The sequence below is a fragment of the Neolamprologus brichardi genome, chromosome 14 (assembly GCF_056152115.1).
Source record: "Neolamprologus brichardi isolate AB-2024 chromosome 14, ASM5615211v1, whole genome shotgun sequence".
NCBI classification, from domain to species: domain Eukaryota; kingdom Metazoa; phylum Chordata; class Actinopteri; order Cichliformes; family Cichlidae; genus Neolamprologus; species Neolamprologus brichardi.
Genome location: NC_142117.1, coordinates 37,960,416 through 37,971,108, shown reverse-complemented (window position 1 = coordinate 37,971,108; position 10,693 = coordinate 37,960,416). Strand labels below are relative to the sequence as shown.

The following is a 10,693-nucleotide window of genomic DNA, read 5'->3' as shown; positions in this document are numbered from 1 at the left end:
GGACCCGCCCCATCCTTTCACCTAGAGATTGGTTTGGTGCTCTCCACAGAAACAACGCCATTCTGTGTCGCCTCACCGTGGATCCAAGGTGCAAACTCTTGGAAACAAGTCTGCTTCGTCTGCATCTTAGGTTGAAACGGAGATGGTTTCTATAATCCGCTAGTTTCCTTTTCATACTCCAGTCGAAGGGTGTTCCTCCCTAAGTGCAAGGCACGGTACTCTAAAGAGCCTGGAAAGAAAAGCGACTGGACTTCTTAAAGTTTTGTGAAACTTTGCTTTTCTCCGTCCTTAAAACAGACAAATAAGTTAAAGATTCACGTGTGAGCCACAGCACAAGTTACAGAGCTACAATATCTGATTTATGTTAGTTTCAAGAAGCACACTAAGGAGGTGCCGCAGGCTGCAAAAGTCAATTTATAAAGATATTAGAGACTCTGTCAGCTCACTTTGTTTTTCCCATTTACATTACGATGCGGTGTCACGGTCACCTGCAGCAGTTAATCCTCCTACGATGGTTTACAGTCAGGAAATTTACACTTTGGATACTGTTCGGTTGCACATTTGGTTCAATAAAAAGCGGAGCTTCTATTGAAAACTGCACGGCTGCTTAGACCCTGACTGGGTTAAAGGGAACCAGTTTGAGAATCAGTCGTTAATATCTGCTGCCTCCTGTTTTAGGTACTTTATTATGCTGCACGCTCTGGATGTGTTGTTTGTGTCTACAGTGAAGTTGATCTGATTTCGTGCATGAATTCATTCTGTAAGCAGATTACACAGATTACCAAAAGAGAACTGTTTGTTTTTAATGAGGGAAAGAGATTCAGTTCATCTATTGGTCAATTACAGCTAAAGTTTCATCAGCAGCAGCGAAATTCAGCAGTAACCCCAACAAAACAGGTTCCTTCTGCTCAACAATTCATCCTAATTTACTACAGACATGAAGCACCTGTCCCACCTGTCCCAGGTGTCACTCCTCGGGTGTTTCAGGAAACAGTCTGAGTTTAAGAGCGCCGTGACTCTTGAGCCTCGCTCTGAGATCAGATGCAGGGTTAGTGTTCTCCTCTCATGTCCACAGGAAGCAGAATTCTCAAACTGCAGATCGTGTCCTTGCACCACGTAGTGTATCGTCTCCTGTAAACGCGCTCGGTCACTCTGGGTTTGTGTGGAAATGTTCACGGCGGTTGTGAGACTACAGCAGCTCAGCACCATCAGAAATGCTGATTATTACAGTGTGGAAAACTTTTAGAATTTGACACAAATAAAACTACAAAAAGGGGAAAAACAAACAGGATTTAGGCACATAAATAAAATTGAGCTCTGGGCCTAAATCTGCGTGTGCTCGAGTCACCAGTGGAAAGCAGCTTTTGTGTGCAGCAAACAGGAACAGCCACCAGAAAGACTCCCGACTGATGAGAAGCTCCTCGCACTGCTCAAACCTGTCGTTTCTCCCTCTGGGTTTCAGAAGTGCGAGGCGGGATGATGTCGGTGGGGATGGTGGGCCAGCTGCCCGCTGCTGGCCTTGTCTCTCAGCATGGTTAGTGCAGTGTTGGAGAAATCCCTCAGGATGTCCACGGTCTCCCGCTGGAGCTGCAGGGACTCCTGCACGAACTCATGCTGGCTCTCCACGAGCAGCTGGACCGATTGAGCCAATGTCTCCAGAGACTGAGACACCGAGGTCAGGAGCATCCTGCTGGCCCGCTGCTGCTGCAGGCTTTGAGACGCCACCTGGGCGACCTGCTCGTGTGGCCTGCGTGAGGATGCTCCAGCTGGGAGAGGGTCCGATAAGCTTGAGCCTGAGGTGGGAGCACTGCGTGGAAAGATGGAGGAGGAGGGAGGAGGCTGGCTTTGAGAAAAAGAAGAAATAGTTGCAGAGGTGACTGTTGAGAAAGCGGAGGAAGCTGCAGGTGGTGGAATTGAGGTAGAAGGTCGAGGGTGAGAGGAAGCACCATTGGCTGCAGCAGGTGCAGAGGAAGATGATGGAGGAGGGAATGGAGAGGGAGCAGGGAGGGCGGAGCCAGGTCTGTTGGAGGATGGTGATGGTGGGGGGACAGCAGAGGATGAAGCAGCTTCTGAATCAGAAGCCAAAGGAAAGCCAGAGGACGTGGAAGCCACTGAGGAGGAGGAAGGTCCGGGTGGAGGTCTGCTGGAGGAGGAGGAGGTCTGGATGGTTTGGCTCTGGCCGTTGCTGCTTCGGGAGTACGTGTAGACGGGCTTCACCCTCATCAGGGCGTTATCGGGCAGAGGATCGAGGGAGGTGGGGGGTGGCCGGACGGAGGAAGGGTAGGAGAACATGGAGTCGTCGTTTTCATCAAAATCCATCATGTGTTCTGTGAAGGACAAACGCCACAGGAGGATCTGTGAGCAGTTTATTCTTTACAGGAGCAGCACTGAAACATGCAGGAGATTCAACCTCTCATTACTGTCATTAATGCTGTTACAGCACCGTGGAGATGTTTACATCGTGTTTCTCCACATTTTACAGGAAGCCTGCTTTTCTTAGAAATGCACAAATCTAGAAGATGAATGTTCAGGGTTTTCGTTTCTTATTCCTCACTTCACCGCCTCCATCAGATTATGGCGAGGCTCAGGTATGACATTCATGCTTGTGCCAAATGAAAGCAGGAAGTTTACAGGACCTCACATCATGCCTGATTCATATTAATTAATGCACATTATGTATGATTTTTAACGCTTGCAGCCAAACGTTGGACTGCATGGTTTATTTTAAGTATCAACAGCGTCCTTACCTCCATCATCACCCAGGTCAAAGTCAGACGAGGAGTGGAAAGGATCTCCTGCAAAAAACATGAACGTCATGAAAATGTCCAAGAAGGCCTCAGAATAAAGGCTTCGACATCTGAACTGGATATAAGAACTTTTTTTTCCTTCTTAAACAATCGATTTGTGACGATGGGAGATCCGTCTCACAACCAACCGTTTCATATTTATATTAAATGTAAAACAGGCTCCACGGTTTACACCTCAGTCTGGTCCCAATAACCCTCGATCGAGCTCCCTGAGCTTTTTCTTTACTCACCGCCGAGTTCTTTTTCAGGTGAGGAGAGAGGTGAAAGGTCAAAAGAGGGTCCTCCTGATAAAGTGTGAGTGCCGTCTGTCAGACTGAGGTAGGAGTAGGGGGAACTGTTGGAGGGTAGCCCTTTGCTGCACATCTTTGAGAAGTCGTCGTCTTCTCCCAGGTCCAGATCGCTGTCGCCGTCTGAAAACCAACACATGTAATCTGAGTAAACTCTGATACTCTGACTGGACGGATCCTCATAGATATATCTGATACCTTTTTTTAAATATCACTGTAACCTCCTCTCTCAGTTTTACACTGACCATGCTAACGATGCAGCGCCATCCTGCAAAGTGAAATGCTTTTGAGAGGCAGCGGACAGAGCGCATCTGCTGATTGGCTGCCAGTAATGTGAGCAGCTTCCAGCTGCAGCTTTTCACACATGAGCAGCAAAGAATACGTCAGACATGTCATGACATGACATCAGTTTGAGCATGCAGTGTTTTCCTTAGCCTATAGGGGCGGTGCTGAGGACAACGCTTCTCTAGACTTTTAGCACTTGACCCAGGAAGTACACAGCCCCCAGCAGGCTGATAAAAACACTTTCTAACCACAGTTTGTGTACACAGCACATTAAATCTGTAATAACAGAACAGAACACACACGCTGAAGCCACAGCAATATGAAATATACACCAGTGTCAGTGATGCACAACGCTGCAACTCGAGTCGAGTTACAGTCGAGTTTTTACAGCCACCTAGCAGGATGCAGAGCATCTCTGCTGCCAGAAGGTGGCGTTAATGCACCGTGAAGCTGTCGAACAACAGATCACCTCACTAGCAGGTGCTGGGTCACTGACAGCTGAGTGGCACGGTGAGAAAAAACAGGAGAAACCTGTGAAGTCGAGAGAAATTTCTGAAAAACAAAAATGAGGTCTGGTTGAAACGCCAACGCGTGCAGTGACATGACGGCAGCTTGGGGTGAGACTAATCTCTGAAGAACATCAGCCTTTTATGAGGTAAAAAGGACAATTGCATTAAAGAATTTATAAAGCAGTGAAGTGAAACTAACACGTGTTGTCATCACGGGCTGGATGGCATCATCTTGTTTCCTTTCCTAAAGGATGGGTGGGTGCATCCTTTGTGAAAGGAGGCAGCAGTGAAGCGCCTTTCCTTCGGATTTGGAGAGTTGAACAGCTCTTATCGTGGCTGAAACTCTGATACTTCTGGGTCACTTCACTTGCTTAGAAACCAATCTGATAAAACCCCGTGTTGCTCTACGCCTCGCCTCACCTCCTCTAGGACTCATCATCAGTATCTTATGTACCATCCTCTCCACGGGGCCCAGTTTCTTCTTCCTCAGGGTTGTGCCGTTGGGACCCCGCAGCGCTGCAATGCGTCGCTTCCCATCGCATTTGAGGTCTGCCCATTTCTTCATGATCTGACGCACCTGAGTGGAAACGAAACCTTTGAGGAGTGCTGAGTGACATGTCCCATCCATCACACTGCCTGCAGCTGCTGCAAGTTATTAAACTACTGTCGACAATCCGCCGGTCGTTTATGAAGCACAAACGATAAAAAATAAATCTATCGCATCCTGAAGTGAAGACTTTCAGCTCATGTGATTGTTAAGTTTGGTATAACTGGCAAAGGTTTTATACAGCGTTTGTGTTCAAACAGCAGAGGGCAGCATGGTGCGGCAGGACTGAATGGCCTTATCTTTTAATTCGCTCATCTGGGAGAACTGGTTCTTTTTACATGACTTTGAATAAATTAATAACGTAATGTAGGGCTGCTCAATTAATCGAATTTTAATCTGAATTACGATCTGGGCTTTCAACGATCATTAAAAATGACCGAGCTGATTATTAGCACCTCCCTCGTGCTTTACTCTCGCGCTGCTCCGTGTGGTAAAACGAGCGCACCTCTCTGCGATTCGAACACGTGTCACAACAATTAAGAGGACCCGAGGGAGGCTCGGAAAGCTAAGCAGAAGTTATTTGGAGAGGAGAGTGACTGCTGTTGGTTGAAAAGAGGTAAAACGACTTCAGTGGTGTGAAAACATTATGGGTTCACGGATGTTTCCACACCACGTGGATCAAGTAGACATAGTGTGTCGTAGCTGCACCACAGAGCAACACTACAAATGTATTCAATCATTTGAAGACCGCTCACAAAGTGACATACGATCAAACAATGAAGGAGCAGCAACTTTAGTTGACATACCTCAATGTCAGTTTGATGCAACTGTGCATTGTGCTCGCCTTGATGTTTGATTATTTGTATGCATAAATATTATGCAGTATTTTGAAGTTCACTAAACATACATGTTTACATTTTTCATTTATTTTTTATATTGCAAACATTTGCACTGTTATCAGTATTTGCACACTATTTTATATTATTTTTGACAATCTTTAAAGTCATTATTCAACACATTGTTATTGTTAAATAAATATCGTCAAATAATCGAGATCTCAATTTCAGTGAAAATAATCGTGATTATCATTTTTGCCCTAACGTAATGCAGAAAAACAAAACTTTGAAGGACAGATCGGGGCTTTTCTGAACTGTTCGAACTTCACAAATCATCTTTTGAAGGACTTTCTGGGGCTGAGAATGTAAAACAAACCTCTCTGTGATTCTCTCCCAGACCGTTGATCTGATTGGTGATCTCGACCCACGTCTGTTTCTTCGTTTCAGCCGACACACCTTGGTTAAACTTCCCTACAGAGAGAACGAATCAGTCTCAAGTATTAAATCACAGCAGTGCTGTAAAAAGTGACCCACGTGCTCCCTCTGCTGGTAAGGATCTTTAAAAGCACGGTGCACTAAAAACAGAGAGAGAGCAGACGGAGCAGTAAAACATCCTGTAACTTCACAATAAAATCAAATGTTATGTTTGACATCTGACTCGAGTTCTCAGCACCACAATCAGTTTCACTGACTGCAGCCTCTCTGGCGACAGAGCAGCATCAGAAGCAGCTCTCCACCTGCTGCCAGTCGGCTGGAGTGCGTTTTGCAGCAGAGTACAGATCGCTGTCACCAAATGCAGCCCAAGGTGGCGACGCTGGCGTCCATCGGCCTATGTGATGAGAGATTTGAGGAGCTCAACACTCGCATGATAAACGCGACCAACAGGACGGTCAGTAGGTCGTACCAGAATGGCCTCGACGGCACACGTTTTATTACAAACAGCTCCTCGAAGACTTTCCTCCTAAATAGAAAAGAAATAATCTACTTTTCTATTCCTACTCACTGAGGATGATGTATCTGTTCCTCTTCACCGCCTCTAGCAGCAGCTTGACCTCAGTGAAGGAGAACCTCGGTTTGGCTTTCAACGCTCCTTTTACTCCTCCCACCCTCAGTTCCTCATCGTCCTCACGCCACGTGGCTGACATGGCTCCACCGCTGCCTCGGACGGCCCGCTAAAACAGAGACCGAGTCCAAATTCGCCGCCCTCCACGACTAGCTGATCCAGCTGCCAGTCGGGACTAGACACGCCCGGCTGACTGCACAGGACCTGCAGAAAAAACACGAAGGAAAAAACGATGAAAGAAAAGAAATATGGAGGAAAAAACACTGTGATGAAATGAATTATAAGCAGGCAGAAATAGCATCTCTGCTTCATAAGCATACAAAATATTTCACTCTGTTTAAAAACTATGACTTATTATTGCTCTAAATAAGCTCCTTAATAAGCTTTTGTGCAGATCGAAGTTTATCTTTTAATTTTATACAAAATAACTTGAAATTTCAGCATAAACAGATGAGTACATTTTGACTAATGTGAGATTTAATCCATGTAAGATAATAACATCATTGAGTTACTCTAAACAGTCTCCTAACCCTCGCTCTTATTCTGAAAATTCAGTCATTCCTAATCAGCTAGTTGTGGTGCTTCCTGTCTCATATTTTCCCATGCTGTGATGCAGGCCTGGGTAGGATGGACTCCATGACTCGATTTGACTGATCAGTTTGGGTCGATCTACACTGCAAACGAGCACCACCTAAATGTGCATGTGGTCATCAAAGTAACGTGGCTGTAAGTCTTGTGATGTCATGTTTATATGACACAAACACAAATGGAGGATTTCGAGGTGATGCTACACCTGCTGCTCAGTCTGTGGCTTTCTGTCAGACTCGGGAACCAGAGTGTTGGATGTTGTGTGGCTATTTGTGGCCGAGATTCAAAAATGGCGGTTTTGATTTCTTTGAAGGAGACAATCTCATGACTCAGCGAGCAACGCCACAGCCTGGCCAGTCACCAGCATGCAGTCTGTCGACGTCACATTTTTGCAACTAGGGCTGGTTATCGTCAAGGATTTCCAGGACCGATTCAATTCTGATTTACAAGGTGCCGATTTGATTCAATTTGATTTGGACTCAGACAGAAATATTATAATTCTGATCATTTATCCATACATCCATATTTTATATCTATGTAAAAAAACAAAGCTGACACTGTGAGACTTCATCAGAGGTGTGAGCAGATGCCTTTGTGCCAAAGTAACTGAGGATAAAACACAAAAACATGAAGCAGATTTTCCTGTCCTGGCTTTTTATAGCAGAAAACCTTAAAATATTCTGCAGTAGAAAAAAAACTGAAGAAAACCACGAATCAACATCTGAACATTACCTGATGCTGCTGAAGTGAAGCAGAGCAAAGTTACAGAGGTTTGATGAGAGACACAGCTGAGAGTTTTGCAATTTGACATCATTTGTAAAAGTTTGCATTTCTTTAGGATCGAACAGAAACGAGGAGGTCATGTGTGGCAGACAGCGCTGTACACAACGGTAGACTGGTGCGGAGTAAGCAAGCGAATAATGCAGAAAACAGATTTTTGATGGTAAACTGGTCTCTGAGTACAGTGAGAGAGAGACAAAGAGCTGTCCAGGAAGTGTAATTTTATCGTGGTGGAAGCTAAACAAGAGTGTATCCATGACGATGTTTCTAAACGTGAAGCGGTTTCGATCTTCTTTTGTTGCTGGTTCAGTGAATTGTGCGTGCCGTCGGGTTTGCATCTTTATCGGATTACCTGCTTTTAATCGTTTGCTGTTTTAGCTGTTGGTGGTTGTTGACATAGTTTTGTTAGCTTTAACCTGAGGTTCTGGCATTTCTGGAAAAATACATTTATATTTAAGTCAACTCAGGATTTAATGAATCGATATTGCATTATTCAATCGATTTGAATCGGAAAATCCATTTTTTAAACCCAACCGTACTTGCAACCCCCACTGAACAGGTACTAAAAAAAAGTAACCAGTACCAGGTACTACTACCTAATGGAAAAACCTAACAACCGAGTTAAGACGAGTAGATTAGGGGTGGGTTTTTATAATCAATTTATCGATTAAAATCGATTCTGGCTTGGATAACGTGAAATTGATTCATTAAAATCCTGAATCGATTTTTTAATATAAATTTATTTTGCCCGAAATGCCAGAATCTCAGGTGAAATCTCACAAAATTTCAACAACCACCAAACAGCTAAGACGGTAAATGAGAGCAGAAAGACGGATTCTGCACAAAGATGTAAACACACAGCGCAGAATCGTGGATCAAATCGATTCGGGACCTTGTGAATCGGAAACGAATCGATTCTAGAAATGAGTGACGATACCCAGCCCTAGTGTAGATACCAGCGGAAAAGAGGCGTAACTAGTGTCTTGGATCACAGGAAGTGATAGCAGTCCCATTCCTCCAAGCTTTGTATGTTAATGGCCAGCCAAGTATATCTGCCCACTCAAGTTTAGAGTGAGCATTTAGAGCACTGGTACACCTAATACGCTCATATTACAAGCTACCAAGCTGTGGAGTGAGCAGTTTCTGTAGGAATCTCAGCAATATTGTTTTTTCCCCTATTGTGAGGTGTTGTTTCTTCTAAGTCTGTGAAACCATTAAATTTCTTCAGAAAAAATCAAAAAATTCAAAACATTTTTATTCACTGGACCAATTTTCTGGTCCCAGCGGCACTAACTGATCCACTGAAACAAATATTTTTGAAGTGATGAATATAGAATTTGGCTTTTTCTTTTTACAAGTTGTGAGACAAAACTTTCTTCATACAGTTTCATAAATATTTCATGCATGTTTCAAGTATGTTCCCAATTTTAAAAATGACTGCAGAAGCAGGTAGTCCAGTCATCCACTGGCACTTTTAAATGTACCTGCAGCTCACAATTTAAAGGTTACAAAATTATGTTCTCAAAAATCCTTCTACATACTTTAAAAAATAAATAAATACAAATTTAGCAACTGCGACAAATTCATATAAAACTGGACTTCACAGATGTTATCACCTGAGCGACAGCTGTGCAGCTGAACCGAACCTACGAGTGTCTCCGTCTCCTCCTTTGACACACAAGACTTCTGAGAACTGGATTTTATGTTGTGAAAACTTAATTTTAATTAGCAACACAGACAAAAAGTGCTGCACGCGTAGCAGACAGTGGACTGTTTTCAGGGTGACTGAACCATAAACAGCCAGTGCAGATTTCAGGAAAACCACCTGCAGTGTTGGACAGGGGCCGCTTTCATGGCTGTGGACGAGAACATCTCGTTTTTCCTTCAGCTCGTGTCCCTATACTGCCCCCTCCTGGCTGGACTTTAACATACACAAACACTAATAGATGACTGTTTTCCTGTCTTTCAGAAATTATTATTTTTCTACTTTCTGAGGAAACCTAATGACACCCACACGTGTGTGTAGGAAATTCCTCTACATACACATGTATGTGTGTATCCATATATCAAGTAGTTACAAAGTAAGTAACCATGTCAGTGCAGCCGTCCTTCTAAAGCGCTCTTATTAGTTACTTTGTTTCTTTTGGTTAATCTGTTGAATTCGGTTTACGTCACGAAGTTCGAACCGGCGCTGATTGGCTGGCTGTAAACATCCACGAGCGCGTACTAATGTTCCAGATCTCATTAAATACCTGATAAACATTGCGTTCTACCAGGCCACGTGACCCACGCGAACCAATCAGCTGCGACCGTGCTGTGTCTTTGTTGAGCTCGTGCCTGATGGTTCACACGGGGAGCTGCCCACCCGACTCCTCCGCGTCTTTTAGCTACGCCGGGCTGAACCGGTGCTGCGTGGAAACGACGAGACGTGCGAATCCTGCGAATTTCCGTAACCACGAGCCGGATTATCGCGAACATTACAAGCGGAGCTGTGCGGTGTCTTTGCGCTCCAACTCTCGGTGTCAGAGCTGGAGGAGACGCCTGCTAGCTCGGCGCTACGCTTTTATTTCGCACTGTAGCACGTTCGTACGTTTTGCGCGAAAACGCCGCCCGTGCGGGCTGCTATTGCGGGTTCCGCGTGACGTGCAGTGTTTTTTAAAAGGCCGCATATGCTGTAAATAATTACCAGGCAAATGGCGCTGTTCTCCCCTCCTTCCTTCGTGGTTCTCCCGAAAGTTCGGAGTGACGAGAACAAGCGAATTGCGCAGACTCTATTCACGCAGCGCGTGTGGTTTTTTTCCTTCTTCTTCCTCGAACGCGCAACATTTTCAGGCCGCTGCGCGCCCCCATGTGCCGCAGACGCGGTATGCACCAGTCACTCCCATTCCCAACACATCAGTCACCAAACTCACGAAGTCTGCACGTTCAGCCACACGGTGAATATTTAATGACACCCATCACCCTCACAGCCCCTCCTCCCGCCTCACATAA

The 10,693-nt window shown here is 44.9% G+C and overlaps 1 protein-coding gene across 2 annotated transcripts; it reads right to left on the bottom strand.

Moving 5' to 3' along the window:
- Positions 1-207: 207 nt before the first annotated feature.
- Positions 208-10,604, bottom strand: LOC102794260 (uncharacterized). 2 transcript variants are annotated; one of them, XM_006801235.3, is made up of 7 exons: positions 10,389-10,604; positions 6,275-6,538; positions 5,648-5,742; positions 4,309-4,465; positions 3,038-3,217; positions 2,748-2,795; positions 209-2,327 (listed from the first exon to the last, which is right to left on the bottom strand). In XM_006801235.3, the coding sequence occupies exons 2-7, from the start codon at positions 6,414-6,416 to the stop codon at positions 1,459-1,461; spliced, it is 1,491 nt and encodes a 496-aa protein (XP_006801298.2). In that variant the 5' UTR covers positions 6,417-6,538; positions 10,389-10,604; the 3' UTR covers positions 209-1,458. The 2 variants fall into 2 exon arrangements, with proteins under 2 accessions (XP_035768165.2, XP_006801298.2); XM_035912272.2 differs by lacking the exon at positions 10,389-10,604 and having other exon boundaries at positions 208-2,327; positions 5,648-6,100; positions 6,275-6,409.
- Positions 10,605-10,693: the final 89 nt, after the last annotated feature.